Source organism: Haliotis rubra, unplaced genomic scaffold (genome assembly GCF_003918875.1).
Source record: "Haliotis rubra isolate DU_JTF1 unplaced genomic scaffold, ASM391887v1 Scf128, whole genome shotgun sequence".
NCBI classification, from domain to species: Eukaryota; Metazoa; Mollusca; class Gastropoda; order Lepetellida; family Haliotidae; genus Haliotis; species Haliotis rubra.
The window spans coordinates 1,386,403-1,404,273 of record NW_025765203.1 but is presented as its reverse complement, the minus strand read 5'-3'; the positions used below and the strand labels follow the sequence as shown (position 1 = coordinate 1,404,273).

At 44.5% G+C, this 17,871-nt stretch overlaps 1 protein-coding gene across 1 annotated transcript in view; it reads left to right on the top strand.

Moving 5' to 3' along the window:
* The window catches only part of LOC124266808 (zinc finger protein DZIP1L-like), a 43,309-nt gene that overhangs the window by 15,705 nt on the left and 9,733 nt on the right, over positions 1-17,871 (top strand). Inside the window, exons 9-18 of the mRNA XM_046701613.1 lie at positions 4,972-5,087; positions 5,886-5,993; positions 8,578-8,676; positions 8,998-9,066; positions 9,661-9,778; positions 10,300-10,357; positions 11,111-11,252; positions 13,148-13,225; positions 14,161-14,263; positions 15,448-15,655. Coding sequence (XP_046557569.1) covers positions 4,972-5,087; positions 5,886-5,993; positions 8,578-8,676; positions 8,998-9,066; positions 9,661-9,778; positions 10,300-10,357; positions 11,111-11,252; positions 13,148-13,225; positions 14,161-14,263; positions 15,448-15,655 — 1,099 coding nt within the window. The remainder of the gene's footprint in view (positions 1-4,971; positions 5,088-5,885; positions 5,994-8,577; positions 8,677-8,997; positions 9,067-9,660; positions 9,779-10,299; positions 10,358-11,110; positions 11,253-13,147; positions 13,226-14,160; positions 14,264-15,447; positions 15,656-17,871) is intronic.

The window sequence follows — 17,871 nt, the reverse complement described above, 5'->3', positions numbered from 1 at the left end:
ACGACTTTTCTTCAGAACGCACCTTGAGGTTCGGTGAATCTGTACCTACGCTGATGTTCGGACAACAGCCGCCTTTAAGATACAGCAATAATGATGGTTCGTTCGACACACATGATCACTTGGTTCACCGACCATCTACAGCTATCCTGCGTAAAATCATACTCACTCACTCACTCACTCATCTACAACTATCTTGAGCGAGATACCAGATGATCTACTTACTACATTCACTGAACCATCAGGATTCAGCGATTATTTTCTATCGCATGATGATACTTCCAACACGACATTTCTACAGAACACACCTTGAGGTTCGGTGAATCTGTACCTACGCTGACGTTCGGACAACAGCCGCCTTTAAGATACAGCAATAATGTTGGTTCATTCGACACACATGATCACTTGGTTCACCGACCATCTACAGCTATCCGGCGTAAGATCATACTCACTCACTCACTCACTCATCTACAACTATCTTGAGCGAGATACTAGATGATCTACTTACTACATTCATCTTGAAGGATCGGAACTTGTCAACATTGGTTTATTACATCTTCATCAAGGATCATCAACTTGCATCTAGATATCAGTGTTCACGAATGGTGTTTCAAAGTAACAGGACATTGGGTCCTGTAAGTTTCAGATGTCTGTCTGACCCATTGAAAATGCACAGGACCCATGGAATAAAATTAAACACACATTTCAGATTTAATATTTCTTATAATTGACATTGAAATTATTAACAAACATAAGATTTATAAACAGCAAACAAGTGTCACATGTCACATAAAACAACTTCAGTCAAAGTCATTGTGAAATATACAGTCAGACACTGGGGCCGGCAGGTTGTAGACTTCTGTCTGACCATTGGCGAATCTGCCGGATTTGTCAGAGGGTCAGACGCTATTCGTGAACACTGAGATATGGCCAATTACCCCAGCTATTAATCAAACCCTACCAGCTTTCAACACAATGTTACTATTCAGGGTATTTGTGATACGCTGAATTCCTCACCACGACGTGGCATGCTTTTAGCATGACAATCTGATTTGGTTCTCCGGATTACCATACGGCATGTGAGGCGCTAGAAGTTTTTAGACTTATCCCACCTGGTACCCCTTTTCAACTGGTTGAACGAAGGTAGTAGCTATGTCAGTAGTGGACACATCTACATTACGCCATCACTTGAAGTTCTGACAATCCCAGATCTCCAAGACTTCTACGTGACTAGAGCTCATATCGTTCCAGCTTTATTCTACCATCCGACCTTCACCTTGAATGATTTGGTTTAGGAATCTACCCTCCGGCGAAGATATCAGCCCTCCGACCACTCGTTTGTGCATTACCAGACAAGCTTGACGCTTCACTGAGTCCTGTTACTACAGACAACTCATAACAGTGTCATGGTGTATCTCGGGATGCAATCATGGCCTGGTTCGTCATCTTCCTCACCCTTCCTTTTACATCACCAGCAAGCTTCTGGACAGATGGATCAAGTTTCTGCGCATGGTACCAGCAGTGCTGTCTTGTCAAGAAGTGAGCATCCCTTTACCAGTTTTTGTGGGCTGTGACCGAAGACCGTATTGTCCGGATTTTTGCCACTGTTGCATTGTGTCCAGAGACTCCAGAGACTCCACTTCATCGATACAATGTTCGACACCTGTCAGAGGATGATGTTCGCCGTTCAAGAAAGGTGCATCATGACCAATGCATTCCTCCAGCGCTATCTCAGTGGCAGCTGCTAGGCTTTCGACGTCAGCTCAAGCCCCAACCACCAGAGGGTAGTTTCAGCTTCAGCCATGCAAGACGAGCAGAAGTTGTCCTTTGTGTCGACTCATCTTTGTTCCTCAACGCAACCCTCACGGGTTGGGGGGATCACTTTCTTCATCATCAGATGGCCGGGCTGTGGTCGTCCGCAGAACGGGACTTGCACATCAACAAAATGAAGTTCTTGGCGGTTCTTCTCGTCATCCTTGCTGATTCAGACCACGGTCGTCTGGTACATCAACCATCTCGGGTCAACATGTTTGGCGAACCTTCTTCAGCTGGCTCTTCGGTTCTTCCATCTAATCGACTCCCTTGCCATCGATGCTCGACCAGACACATTCCCGGAGTCAGGAATGTCATCGCAGATGCGCTGTCCTGCTCCGATCGTCCATCTCCCACGGAGTGGCAATTGAACCCACAGACCTTTCGGGAACTGGTCTTCCTGTTATCAAGGCCCCAAGTCAACCTATTCGCCAAACGGTTCAACCATCAGCTCCCGAAGATTGTCTCGCCTATGCCAGACCAACTAGCATGGGATCTCGACACTTTGGCGATTTCGTGGGAGGGGCTTAACGCTTATGCCTCTCCTTCTTTCCCCCCCAGAGTCGTCCAGAAACTCCAGGTGACCAGACAGATTCTACTGCTACCTAACCCCAGTTCCTCTTCCCAATCGGGACGAGCTGTCGCACCCTGTCTCGGCACGTTTGGCGCATTTGCAGAAGTCATTAATCGCCAAAGGGTATTCTCGGAGAGTGGCTATGGCCATCACTTCTGCTCATCGGACTTCCACCTGCTCACTTTATGATGAGAGAAGTGAAAGTGTTTAGAGGGATATTGCAAGTCCAGAGGCATTACATCTCCCATTTCTACTTCACCTCAAATCGTCACTGAATTTCTTCAGCATTTGCGGTCGTCTAAGAAGCTCAAGGGCTCCACTTTGGCCACTTACCTTGCTGCGATCAACTCGGTCCTGGCTACCACCACAGGCTCTAAGGTCTCCATGGTTCCTGAGCTTCAGTATTTGCTCTGGTCCTTCAAGTTGGCTGATCAGTCTAAGAAGTTTAGACCTCCTGCATGGGATTTATCTGTGGTGCTGTGTCATTTGGCCTCGGCGGACTATGAACCCCTAGCTCAGACAGGCTTTGAAAAGATCTCCTTCAAGACCTTCTTCCTTGTGGCCTTGGCTACAGCTCCTCGGATTTTTTAACTCCATGCTTTGGACATTAACAGAGTCCAGTTCGAACGGAAGAAGCATGGCAAAGTCTTCTTTGGTCTCCATTGGGATTTCGTAGCAAAGAATCAGTTGCCGGGACAACCCGATCGTACTTGTACCATCCCACCAGTGTCCACGATCCTTGGGCCGCATGACAATGAAGATCTGCAGCTTTGCCCTGTTAGGGCTTTGAAGCTTTTTCTTGCTGCTTCTAAAGATCGCCGTCTTCTCTGCAAGTGCCTCTTCCATTCCGTTGTCCTCAACATCCAGGGCGGAAGTGTCTGGCACCACATTATCCTCCTGGATGAGAGCCACCATCCTACGGGCTTACACATTCGCTGGGTTACCACCCCCGACAGCTTCCAATCCACATGAGACAAGGGCGTTAGTGTCTACAATGGCTCTGCATAGTAACTGCTCTCTCCATGCCATTATGGAAGGATGCTTCTGGCGATCTGACTCGGTCTTCTCCTCCCACTACCTTCGGGACCTCTCAGTCAAGGACGTCCACTGCCTGTACCAGTTTGGAACCCTTGTTGTCGCACAACAGCTGTCTACGGCCCAACAACGCAGATACGGGACAGTCCCACGTGGTTGCTGCTTCCCTGTACTTTCCTGAATATAGTCTGTACTTGATGTCTGCCTTATGTTTTGATTGCCTATGGGTTAGAACTACTTCACTTAGTTTTATACTAAGACACGGAGATACTACCACCTCGGTGGTTGGACGAATGTGGAGCATGATTCTGTATCCCGATGTGGAACGGTTCGACATTTCATGTTTCGAAGCAATTACGTCAGTGAAGTGTGTCACTCCCAAATTCCAGTGGATTTCGTTGCGTTCCGACTCCGAAGTAGCCAGGCTCATCCTTTGACTAAGCTTATGTAAAGGAGTGAGGGTCAATTTGATGCTGACTGGAACTGAACGTTAAAACTGCGGGTTTTCCGAGTTTTGCTTCTCTTTCACCCGCCCCTGGTCGGTGTCTGTGGGGGTCGTCTCGAAGCATGGGCTGGCCCGAGTATTGTCTATGACTTTAATTTACGGGTGTACCTTGAAAATCATGGCGAAGTGACATCCTTTCTCACTGAGCTGCGTCCTTCTTCGGAGGTTGCGGCAGAACACCACATCGCTCGGGAGCACCCATCTCCCGGGAGCACCGTTCTCCCTGGTAGGAGTTCAGAGGAACTCGTCACAAGCATAGGAGTTGCGCTAGGCCTCCCTTGTGCATCGCTATCTACAGTTGTTTCCAGTCTACACTGTTCTACTGTTCGCACTGACAAGGCACAGGGTATCTGCGTCCCACTGTCCGACTGTGGGATAAGTGCATACCGTGAGAAAGGATAAGTTTACAAATTTGGAAATTTTAGATGTAAATTGTATATTTACATACTTATCCTATCTTATGTAACGGATTCCCGCCCATCCTCCCCGCAATGCAGATTCTCCAAGATTGATATTATCCAGTGGCTCCAAGAGTGAGAATGATGATTCGGAGATAGTCACTTGGGCAGCTAGTGGTGCATGCCCCATGCTTTGCATGACAACCAGGAAGCTGTCTTATAATGAGGGTAGCATGGAGTGCTTGGGCGGATGAACAATAGAGGCCAAGGGAAAAAAGTTTACATCATTCCACTCAGTGTCGAATCAAGAGAGAGAAGTGCATACCGTGAGATAGGATAAGTATATAAATATACAATTTATATTTCAAATTTCCAAAATGTATTCTGTCTGGCAATTTCTCATCTGCCTCAAGGGGGCGGTGGGGTAGCCTAGTGGTTAAAGCGTCTGCTCGCTTCTCCGAAGACCGGGTTTGATTCCCCACATGGGTACAATGTGTGAAGCTCATTTCTGGTGTCCCCCGCCTTGATATTGCCTGGAATAATGCTAAAAGTGGTGTAAAACTTAACTCGCTCCCTCACTCCTCTTCCACAACCTTCAGGTTTTTAATTGTGTGTCACCTTTGTCACTAATGTATCTTTGTCTGATCCAGCCAAGAGGTCAAACTTGGGTGTAATCATGGACGATGATGACAATGACAATGAGAAGAGCTTCTTACAGCGCCAGAAAGATGGCGTTCTCCTGCTGAAGGAGGAACTTCAGCATCAGGTAACTAACTAGTGTTTGTCTGTGACCTTGTGGGGCTTTGTTGGCCCGATATGTTATGATTATGTAGACTTTGGCCTTTCTACTTTAGACTTTCTTGGGGTCTTAGATGTAGAATTAGGGGCATACTGTGACTGCTGTAGTATACAAAAATATAGTAAAAATATATCATGTATACATGAAGCGACCTGTGAAGATCGATTGATCTTCAGCAGCCCATGCTCGTCTAAGATGCAACTAACAAGACGGTCAGGCTCACACACTTGCGTGTCATTGTGTCCTAGTTATGTACATTGATGTTCATGATGTCAGTTACTGGATTGTCGGGTCAAAACAAACAAGTAAATACATGAACCCTTAAGCAATCTACATTTCCATGCTTGAAGCAAAAGGTTGAGTGAAGAAAATCAAACATTGTTTGCCTGCTATTTTGGCTGTCGTTGAATTAGTCTTAATGTTTCCAATCATCAGCAAAGTTTGCATCGCCTTGTGTTTGTTTCTGTTTATATAGGATGCAATAATTCTAATCGAGTATTTACCCGTGAAGATCTGGGTTAGAATTGATCTTCAGTAACCCATGCTTGATCGAGCAGCCAGGCTTGCTGACATGGTTGACACTTGTCATTGTATCCTAATTGCATAGATCATTGTTCATGATGTTGATCACTGGATTGTCTGGTCCAGACTCGATTATTTACAGACCGCCTCCATATAGCTGAAATATTGCTGAGTGTGGTGTTAAACAACAAACCAACCACCTAATTGAGTAATAAATCCCTGATGATGTGAATGTTGTTGTAGGTTATGACAGTTGAGTCCAAGCTGAAGACGGAGTTGGGCAAACAGGAGAAAAAATGGCAGAAGAAGGTTCACAAGATGACGAAGCAGCACGCTGATGAACTGAGGAAGGTGGGTACTTCCACATCACCTAAGGTTTTGTTAGTTAACCTTTTTCTCAGCAGTGTCTGGACCACAGACTGTCACTGATTTTGTGTTAACAATCCACACGGTTGGCGTATGTTTATCGGCCTGGTTCCCGAGGGCTGCTGCGCTATGCTTCATCACTGACCCCAGCAATGACTACCGAATGGCGGCCTTCACTTCTGGGCGACAAGCCATATATTTACTAAACAAAAATCTGAGAACAGGTTGTGAGAAATTTTTCATAGCATTTTCATCGATACTATGGCAAAGTATACGTCACCAGAACAACACCCATCGTTACTTTTAGTGCACAAACACTTTAATTATGCAGTTTCGAGACATGAAATTCCTCGTTACATCGGTGAAATGTAAAGAATGACACCCAACCCATTTTCAACACCGACATGTGTGTCAGCTCGCTATTGACACAAAATTGCACACATAAAACATGGATCTGAACGACCACATTGATTGAATATAGTTCCCGGGAACCAGCAGCAGACCAGAGTAACCAGCCTCTATGTTTATGTGCAAAACAGAGCCTGAACATCCAATCCATTGATGTTCTCATACTTCCATCATAGGTTGCTTGGGTTCATTTCTACTGGGTATCCCCATGGAGTTACTCATCAGTTTTGTTGCCGTTTACATCCAGCATATTTGCTTGGGACCAGTTCCATCAATGAATTTCATGCTTGTCGTAAGAAGCGATTCAAGGGACTGGGTGGTCAGGCTCGCTGACTTGGTTTACTCATGTCATCATATCCCTATTGTGTAGATCGATGCTCATGCTGTTGATCACTGGATTGTCTTGTTCAGACTCAATTATTTACAGCCCGCCGCCTATAACGGGAATATTGCTGAGTGTGGCGTTAAACAAACAAACAACACCAATGAATATATTTTACCTTATCCTGACTCATACTCTCTGCTTCTCTTTCCCTAAACCTGAGATACAGTAAAAATATTCTGTTACATTTTTTGGCCTCTTACAAGCAACATTGGTTTTGGGAAACCAGTGTTCTACTCACAGTTGTCAGTAGGGTCAGTACCAGTACCACTGCTGCAGTACTCATATATAGTCAGTTCGACTTCATTTTAAACTGATGAATTGTGATGAACACAAAATCTAAAATTGCAACAAAATCAAAACTTTGCTAAGTCACATGAAATTAACAGACCAACTCTGATGTTTTGTCTTATAATTTTGGACACCCGAATAAAAAAGTTGTTTAACAAACGATCATTATTTTGTTGTCACTTTTCTCTATTTCTTACGAGGGAGACCACTGGCTGGTATAACAGCCAGGTGTGCGAGTTGCACATGTGACATTGAAATTCCACTGCACACGCTTGTTGATGTGAGGAAAAACCTAACACTTTGAGTTTGACTGTTTGTCTATAAGATTTTAGTTTATTTTCATCCCTAATTGGATGTGATAGAATGGGGGTAGAGACTCATCATGGTCAACAACCATTGTGACCACTAGGGCTGTAACGATGCATCGAACAATTGATGAATTGCATTTGTTGAGCTTCCGATAGCAATTACTCAATGGTAGAAATGAAAAACTATTGATGCATCGATAGTATGTGTGGCTGTCAATAGTTTAGTAATTGACTTCCGTTGATAAATGTGCAGCGCAAAATACAGGATGTACCAGATTCGTTCACTTTGATTTAGAGTTATCCGCCCCTGTTACCTCTTAAACAAACTTCATCTGCTTTCAAGTTTCTTGTCAGTTATAAAAGAGATTGAAACTACTTCAGCTTGTTTTTATTCCATATAAACTATACATTCATGTGGCAAATGACTTCAAATGAGAGAATTCAAGGAGCAAAAAACCCTATTGCAATAGTATTGCAATAGTTGGTCACAATAGACTATCACTCTCGCAATTGTATATTGCAATAGACTATTGCTATCACAATAGTTGTTTCCCCCCTCAAAAGTGAATGGTAGTGACCACACAATCCTCATTTTAATTTGGCTTTGAACCATGGAATTACCCCACAAATGATTTAATGAGAGTGGACTGAAGAATTGTTCACGGATTGTCTGAAACCCACTTGACAATGTATTCAGCTTCACAGATGGAACTTTAAGATGTCACCATAAATAGATGAGTTTGGGATACATGTTCAGTTTATGTATATAGATGATGTCCTTGTTCTCAAACAATGTGTTGTGCACGCGAACACACTATGCTTCGCAGATAGAACATCTGCACATGATTTGCATGCATGTTTTTATTATATAAACATGTTTCGTGATCCTACCCGGGGTTAGTTGGTTGGTTAGTTAATCGAACAAAAGTCTTTGAGTGTGTTAGATGTTAGATGATTCGATCATAGTCAGTGAGTGAGTGAGTTTAGTTTTACGCCGCACGATCAAAGTCCGACATTAGTAAGATACTGCAGCTTTCATGTATTGTCTTACCATCAGTAACGTGTATATAAATCGACAGTAAATAATAGGTGGGTTAAACATTTAGAATTTTGTTTTCATTCCACTGCAAAACAGAGAGTAAAGCTGCTGTTTAACCATGGTTATTGTTTCCTGCTACAGCTGAATGACGCTCTAGAACACACGAGTCGGGAGACAGGGAAACGGGCGACAACACCAGAGGCTCGGCAACATCAGCAGCAAGTGGAGAATCTACTCAGGGTATGGTCGCCATAGTCCCCTGGAAATGCCATAATAACAGAAGTATACCCATTGAAAATACACATTATACCATTGAAAACTGGGTGCCGTTGTACAAAACAACCTTAGCTAAGACTATGTTAAGGTATGGGAGTTACAGTCACCTTAGCACTAAGATCGCTTTGTACAAGCGTGAAAACTGGTCCCACATTGTTGGAGGCGTAGTTGAGTCCGCTCTAGAGACTGGTTACATTCTGGGACAAACTCTGGCTAAAACCATAAGGAGATTTGATTGAAGCGCATTGCAGGTGAAATACCTGAACTCAGTTTTTGTAATTCCAGAGATCTCGAGAGCAGGAGAAGATGTTGACCTCCCAGGAAGAAATATTGAAGATGGAAGTGGATAAACCAGTGAGTTCCTAAACATGTCTGAAATTGGGGTTGGTGTTGTTTTTGTGTTGTTGGTAGGATTCCTGATAGGATGTCCCAGGAATGACCATATTCCTCGAGCAAACCCAAAGTAAAAGTTAATATGGTGAAATAGCAGAATCATTCTCTGTTTACCTGAAGATAAAGTTAGGATGAAAGTTAAAGATCCATGTCAATACTCGCGATAGATTAAATATTTGAATAGTTCATGGGTTGAAATGGTACGAAACTAAACGTCAGCGATCCAATGACTCGATGCCCTCAATTTCTTGCACTGTCTACAGTTTATTGTAATCATTGTCTTTAAGATCTTTGTTTCAATTTTTCTATGATTATCCAGTATATGATCCAGTATCCTGGAATATAATCTTGACCCATTCACATCCATGTTTGTTTGTTTCAGTAACTAATGCTTACAATTGTCATCAAATCAAATAACCCTGTTCAGTTTTTTATTTTCGTTCAGACATGCTGTAGTGTCGAATGGTTGCTAGGTGTTTTACACTTGGTAATTGAGGATGGCTGTTTTACAGCCGGTTATTGCTGAAAAGTGTAGTCACTGAACTTTGTCTGCAGATTGTTACGTCCCAGGTAACTCACCTGTCTGTCCCCAAGTCACCCCGTCCCACACGCCCCTCGTCACCTGGGAGGATGATGAGCATGGTGCCAAGTGAAGAAGATGATGAAAGCACAAGTAAGTTATGATGTGCAGGATCTTCTGTGGTGAGCTGTAGTGATACACTTTGTAAATATACCTTGATTGTAAGATCGGGATACAATAATGTTTTGGAAGTAAGTCTGCTATGCAATATATTGATAGGAAGGTTGTGATATTATACATATCTTGATATTAAAGCATGGAAATAATACATATCTTTATAGTAAGGTGGTGATTCTATATGTATCCTTACAGTAAGGTCATCGGGGCGGTGGGGTAGCCTAGTAGTTAAAGCTTTCGCTTCGTCATGCCAAAGACCTGGGTTCAATTCCCCACATTGGTACAATGTGTGGGGTCCCCCAGCCATGATATTGCTGGAATATTGCTAAAGGCGTCATAAAGCTAAAACTCACTCACTCACTCACAGTAAGGTCCTCATTTGATACATATTTTGATAGGAAGGTCATGTTAACGTGATGCTTGTCATGCTGTAAGAGCTAGTGGAAATAGCAGTATGTGCTCTTACTGTTACTTTGACTGTATTTTCTCTTGAGCAGTGTTTGGCACCGGCAGCATGAGCAACACTGGGCGGAAAACCTTACAGAGCACACTTGGGTTAGTAGCACTCACTCAGTTAGTTCTCTGTATCTCATAATGTTAGTTTGTTAGGCTAACACGGCTTTCACTCTCACCCTGTCACTATCGTCCTACAGTTCTTCAATGCTTGTGAAACCAGCAAAGTTGGATACCAGTATTTAAACCAGGCCAGGATCCTCTGAGGAGCCCTATATTGACCCTGACTCTTATCTTTGGTCTGTGAGCACTCCTGTACAGCTGGCCGTCAAGTCATGGATCTAATGATCCACGACTTGTGCCACTTCAAAGCAGGGGGCGGTGGGTTAGCCTAATGGTTAAAGTGTCCGTTTGTCTGAAGGCCTGAGTTTGAATCCCACATGGGTACAGTGTATGAAGCCTATGTCTGGTGTCCCCCGCCATGATATTGCTGGAATATTGCTAAAAGCAGCGTTAAATCATACTTACTCTCTCACTCACTTCAAAGCAGTATTAAGCTTGGCTTTCTTAGTTACTGTGATATAGTGTAAGTCTCCACACTAATATCTCTGTTTCAAGTTCCTGACTGCATGTCATTTCGTTTTTCTTGTTTTGCACAATAGCTTTCATCACCTTCCATCTATTATTCTATTAAAGTTTGTTAGTGTAAAAATATCATGATAAAACCAGTCAGTCAGAGAAGAAAAGTGTGGAAAAGACCCAGCTAACTAACTTATATCTAGCCGACTTTGCAGTGGGATATAGTGGGGAACATACATGTGTTATGATGCTACACAATATGTTTTTGTCTGATAGAACGACAGGCACACTGGGTGAACGTACACTTGGCACAACACAGTTCCTGGAACAGCTGAGGAAGAACCCCACCCTGAAGATAATGCATGATGAGTTCGCTTCCTTACTGGACGAGCAGGTGGCCAAGAGAGGAATACCACATGTAGGTCACCCACAATTACTTGGCTCATACATAGGCACAGGTAGTTCATAGATGGGAACAGTTAGGTCACTCGTAGACTGGCACAGTTATGTAGCTCATAGATGGGAACAGTTAGGTGACTCATAGATGGGCACAGTTACTCGGCTCATAGATAGGCATAGGTGGCTCATAGATGGGGCACAGTTACTCGGCTCATAGATAGGCATAGGTGACTCATAGATGGGCACAGTTAGGTGACTCATAGATGGGAACAGTTAGGTGACTCATAGATGGGCACAGTAACTCGGCTCATAGATAGGCATAGGTGACTCATAGATGGGCACAGTTAGGTGACTCATAGATGGGAACAGTTAGGTGACTCATAGATGGGCACAGTAACTCGGCTCATAGATAGGCATAGGTGACTCATAGATGGGGCACAGTTACTCGGCTCATAGATAGGCATAGGTGGCTCATAGATGGGCACAGTTATGTAGCTCATAGATGGGAACAGGTAGGTGACTCATAGATGGGCACAGTAACTCGGCTCATAGATAGGCATAGGTGACTCATAGATGGGGCACAGTTACTCGGCTCATAGATAGGCATAGGTGGCTCATAGATGGGCACAGTTATGTAGCTCATAGATGGGAACAGTTATGTAGCTCATAGATGGGAACAGTTAGGTGACTCATAGATGGGCACAGTTACTCGGCTCATACATAGGCACAGGTAGCTCATAGATGGGAACAGTTAGGTGGCTCATAGATGGGCACAGTTATGTAGCTCATAGATGGGAACAGTTAGGTGACTCATAGATGGGCACAGTAACTCGGCTCATAGATAGGCATAGGTGACTCATAGATGGGAACAGTTAGGTGGCTCATAGATGGGCACAGTTATGTAGCTCATAGATGGGAACAGTTAGGTGACTCACAGATGGGCACAGTTACTCGGCTCATAGATAGGCATAGGTGGCTCATAGATGGGCACAGTTATGTAGTTCATAGATGGGAACAGTTAGGTGACTCATAGATGGGCACAGTAACTCGGCTCATAGATAGGCATAGGTGGCTCATAGATGGGCACAGTTATGTAGTTCATAGATGGGAACAGTTAGGTGACTCATAGATGGGCACAGTTACTCGGCTCATAGATAGGCACAGGTGGCTCATAGATAGGCACAGTTATGTAGCTCATAGATGGGAACAGTTAGGTGACTCATAGATGGGCACAGTTACTCGGCTCATAGATAGGCATAGGTGGCTCATAGATGGGCACAGTTATGTAGTTCATAGATGGGCACAGTTATGTAGCTCATAGATGGGAACAGTTAGGTGACTCATAGATGGGCACAGTTACTCGGCTCATAGATAGGCACAGGTGGCTCATAGATAGGCACAGTTATGTAGCTCATAGGTGGGCACATTGCATTTCCACAGTTCGGTGGTTCCTAGATGGGCACTTTTAGGTGGTTCCTAGATGGGCACAGTTCGGTGGTTCCTAGTTGGGCACGGTTTGGTGGTTCCTAGATGGGCACAGTTCGGTGGTTCCTAGATGGGCACAGTTTGGTGGTTCCTAGATGGGCACAGTTCGCTGGTTCCTAGATGGGCACAGTTTGGTGGTTCCTGGGCGCAGTTCGGTGGTTCCTAGATGGGCACAGTTCGGTGGTTCCAAGATGGGCAAAGGTGGGTCAAAGATAATCTCAAGTGGGTCATGCACAGGTGGCTCACAGATGGTCACTGGTGGTTCATTGATGGGCACTGTTAGGTGGTTCATAGGTCGGCACAGTTAGGTGGCTCATAGTATTTTACTAGCTGTGCCCAATTTAATCACCTTTTTCAAGAAACCTGCACTTTTCTGGTATAAGAATAGAAACAAGACTTACAAATATTCCTCCTTGCATGTGATTTCAGGGCACACATGGAATCACTCAACAAGTCCTTGACAACAAGCTGGCCATGATGAAAACACAGAGACAGTCATATGTCAAGGTGAGTCATATCTCCAACTCACTTAATATGGTAATGATACATGGTTATATGACTCAGTCATATGTCAAGGTGAGTCACATCTCCAACTCACTCACTCAATATGGTTATGACACATGGTTATATGACTCAGTCATATGTCAAGGTGAGTCATATCTCCAACTCACTCACTCAATATGGTTATGACACATGGTTATATGACTCAGTCATATGTCAAAGTGAGTCATATCTCCAACTCACTCAATATGGTTATGACACATTGGTAAATGGCACAGTCATATGTCAAGGTGAGTGCAAGGCCAGAGGATGTGCAAGGGTCACACAAAGCTGCCTTCCCTGTGCAGGTATCTACAGATGATGGATGTGATACACAGATTCAGTCCTGTTATGACCCTTGACCTACAGCCATGCTTGTTGGTCCCACAGGAAGTGTTAAATGTGTCGACCTCCATGTCTTCAGGCTTCCTCCCTGGCTGACTGATGTTAATGACATACGGTCAAAATCAGTGGTAAATCCACTCACGAATTCCCACTTTCCCATTGTGTTCACTGGATAATTCATATCAGTATGAAGGTTTGATAGGATATTAATTTCCCCCTGGAGATTTTTTTCCGTGGAATATTTATACAAGGATCTGATTTTCAAAGACAGCTTCTGGAATATTTTCTCATCTAAATTATTTTTCCTGCGGAAATTTTTGGACTTTTGGAATAATTGTTTCCAAAGGCATCAGTATGAATATTAGTTGAACTGGGTAAGACTTATAAACTGACATGGTAGTTTTAATACCAGACAAAGTTGGTATGATTTGTATTTGTCAGGCGCACACACTCACTGGCCAAAGTAGGTTAGGATAAATTTATCAATGATTTTTACGAATGTTGCCTTTTTAACTCACTCTTTCAAAGGATGACCACATTTTCATCTGTATTTGCAGAAATTCCCTGATTTTGAAGCTCTACGACAGTATTATGATAGAATTGCCGAACAGAAGGCACTTGAGAAAGTGAGAGCCATGAAGACATCCCCCCCACTGCCACGTGAGTACAGCTGAACTTGTGGGCATCATAATGCAATTTGTCCTTGATAGTTTGGCCTGTTTTTCCCTCGTCTGTGGCGTATTGTAAACAGCGTCTCCTCTAAAACAATTGGACAGTTTAATCTAGAACTCCATATATTTATTCCCACTAATGATGATGAAAATTTGTTCAGGACATTTGAATCAAATTTTCAGCCATATTGAAAAACAGTTCTGGCCATTATTGGACTGATTTGGTAATTGGTACTTGGCCTAAACACATCTATTCTTTTTCGTTTTGTTTCACATTGTTATAAAATTGGGCATTGAATTGGACTTCTGCATTTTGCACCTCGGAGAAATTTTTCTGAAAATGCATTTTTAGCTCTGTAATCATCTCCTAGAAAACTGTTAACTCTGGATGCATTTGTGAATCTGTAAACATCTATTTAGGGGCAGTAGTAGGGAAGCATGATAGGTCAAGTGTTGATTTGTCACGTGGTAGACCCAGGTTCGATTTCCCGTTTCAGGTGTCCCCTGCCATGATTTAGCCAGAATATTAATAAGACTCACTCCATACTCACTCACTCATTCATTCTATTCTAAAACTGCCAAAGGAAAATAAATTTGACATGCATGGTATGTTTCCCCATATTACATAATGCTTCCCTAGTCTCCAAGAATTGGGCTTCACTGTGGTGCTTTTTGTTTGCCTCATTTGACTTTCAGGGATGGCAGATCTGTAAAACTGATTGAATAAGACATTATCACTGTCAGCTAAAGACCTGTGACACATATATAAGCATTTAGCAGAGCTTTTTTTAAACATAGTTGAGACTTTGCTGTATTCTGTTGTGTGGTAAACAAGTTGTTTTAAAGATAGTAATTGTTGTTTTCCAATGCCTGACTCAGACAAGTTTAAACCAGGTCACAAGTAAAATAAAACTTTTGACAAATAGTTTGCCTCAAAGCAAACCTAAATCAAGCTCACGATGAAAGTGAAAAAACATGTTCAAATTTCTGGAGTGGAAAAAAGCAGTACCGTGCCATTTGCTGGTTTTCATGTGTGTTGGATGTATGCATCATCTCTTATGTGATTTCACAGTGTTACCATGCCAACGAATTATGTAAGCCATTTTTTAAACTATGCTAAATCAGTTCTTGATGTAAACATGGTGTTTTAATGACTTAATTGTTGTTTTCCAGCTCGCAATCTGAACCACTCACTGCCCTCATCACACATAGAATCTCAGCAGTCATCATTGAGGTCCCCTGCACAAACTCCAGCCCGCTCCCCTAGCCCCAGGGTCAGGAGCCCCCAGCCCCAGGGTAGGAACCCAGGCTTCTCCCCACCCAAACCACCCAAACCTGCCCCTCGGTCCACCACCCCACAGAGAACTCTTCAATCAACTGGGTAAGTCAGTGTATGTGTTTCTGTAAGTGTTTACCACATAAGAACTGACTTTCTTCTTTAGGTGTTATTAGAGATTTGCAAGTAAACACTGGTGAGATCTGTGTAAATCTGCATCAACATTCTTTTTTATATATTCCTCCTTGGGGTACTTATAAGCATTTAAATGTCCATTTAAAATCCCTACGACAGTTGTAACAATATTTGAATAAAAATATTTAGAAAACAAAAACTACGTTTTGTCTTGTGAGACCACCCTTACAGGGCCCTCCGGCCCCCTACAGCCAAGAGCAGGTAACTCTAGACCGTAACCTCGTACCTCACTTTCCATGCTGTCGTTTACTGGCAAGACGTGGGTCCACTTCCAAGAAGTTTTAATTTCCCAACACGAATATGGGTGTCTCAGAAACAGCTACTGTATGTGTGGTTCTCTTTTTTCCCTGCATGGGCGATTTGGAGACTTGTTCTGAACTTTTTCATTCATAATTTCTAGTTGTAACTTGGTACCTGTCGCGGTCGGCTCGCCGAGTGCGTGTCAAGATGGCGGACAGGTCCCTTCGCTAGCCTCACTGTTCATTGGCTTCCCATGTGGTTTTTCAATGTTACGCGTGGTTATAGTAATTTTTATTTATGTGTTGTTACATGTAGGGCGTTGTTTCCACTGCTTGCATTTTCTATCTTACGCTAAAAGTTGTAATTGTTAGTTATGTTGCAGTGCTTATTGCTTGTTATTATCAACTGCATGCTACGTTTGTTGCATTAGTTGTGTCGCCCATACGTGTTTTTTCATATATGTATGTATGTATGGGGTAGATTGCTGCACAGGTTTTTTACTTGTTGCAGTTTAAATCCTGTACTTCGTGCCTCGCTGCCATTCCCGTGAGGTGTGTTTGAGATGTCTCATGCAGACTGATCATGAAGAAGAAGGGTGTCCGGCGTGTGAGATTTTCACGCCTAAAACTACTGGCAGCCAGTCTGGGTTGCCCGGGAAACCTGTTGCAGCAGGTTCCTCTCGGGCGCCTCGGCGACCTGGCGTGGGTTCCACCCGGCAGGGCGACTCATTCCCTCTGGCGCCTCTCGATCTTTTGAGTCTTTCTTGTTCAGCCTCTGGTGTATCCTCGGCAGTCTCTCAGGAGTATGAGAGTATGGCGGCTGAGGATTGTACCGAGATTGATATGGAGGATGATGAAAGGAGGGAGGAGTCGGAGGTGGGAGTTCCGTACTCCTTTGGCTCGTCCCTGCGGCAGGTTCGGGATAAGATCGCCGAAGTCCTGCCTCAGGTGTCCGATCCCGTACAGGCGCCCTGATCCCGTGGAGCCTAGCCGGGTCGCCGAAGCACGCCTCCGCATTCTGCCATCACTGGTGAGTGAGGTGGTCAATCCTCTCTTGACTGGCGCCCGCATGCGGTTTGATTTGCCCGACGTCGGTAAGTCGGTACCAGTTGGGAGAGGAGGCGCTGTTCGAGCCGCCAGTGGTGGACGAGTGCGTCTTCGCTTCCGTCACTCTAGGGGGGTCGTCCTCGTCTTCCCTGGCCTGGGCCAGGCAGGGCAGGCGCCTTCCCCCTTTTCCTAAAAATTCACTTACGCTGAGGTCTGCGTATCGGTCCTTCGAGGAGTGCTACCGGTGCGCAGCCCAGCAATTAAAAGTGGCCGTCCACTCAGCCTAGCTGTCTGCTCTGCAGGGACAGCTGGTGGATCAAAGCGCTTGTGGCGCCGACTTGTCGGCGCCGGTGCTCGCGCGTCAGCTAATGGGTGTCCACTCTCATCTGGCTCGGGATAGCATTCGGTGCTGTGCCAGACAGATGATGGGTGCCGTTATGGGCTTATGCCGCCTGTGGTTGTCCGTGGCGCGGTATTCGCCGGCCACGCAACAGGAGCTCCTGTCTTTGCCTTATACCATGGGGTCCTCCCTGTTCACTGGGGCATTGCAGGTTGTACGGGAGGCCGCGGAGGCCGTGTCTACCTTCAAAGACTCTAAGCCTTTGTTGGAGCAGCCCTCCGTTCCTCGCCAACGGCCTTCTGCCCCTGCTTCGCCTTCTATCCTTCTGCCCGGCAAAGGAATCTGCAAAGTGGACTGCCCCTTTGCAGGCCAAGCGGAGCAAGCGCGCAAGAGGCAAGGGCAGGCCTGCTCAGTCGCAGCAGCCTTTACGGGGCAGGGGGAAGCCAGCCCCAGCTTCCCGCTGATTCCTTCCCCAGAGCCCTTATTGCCCCCCACTCATG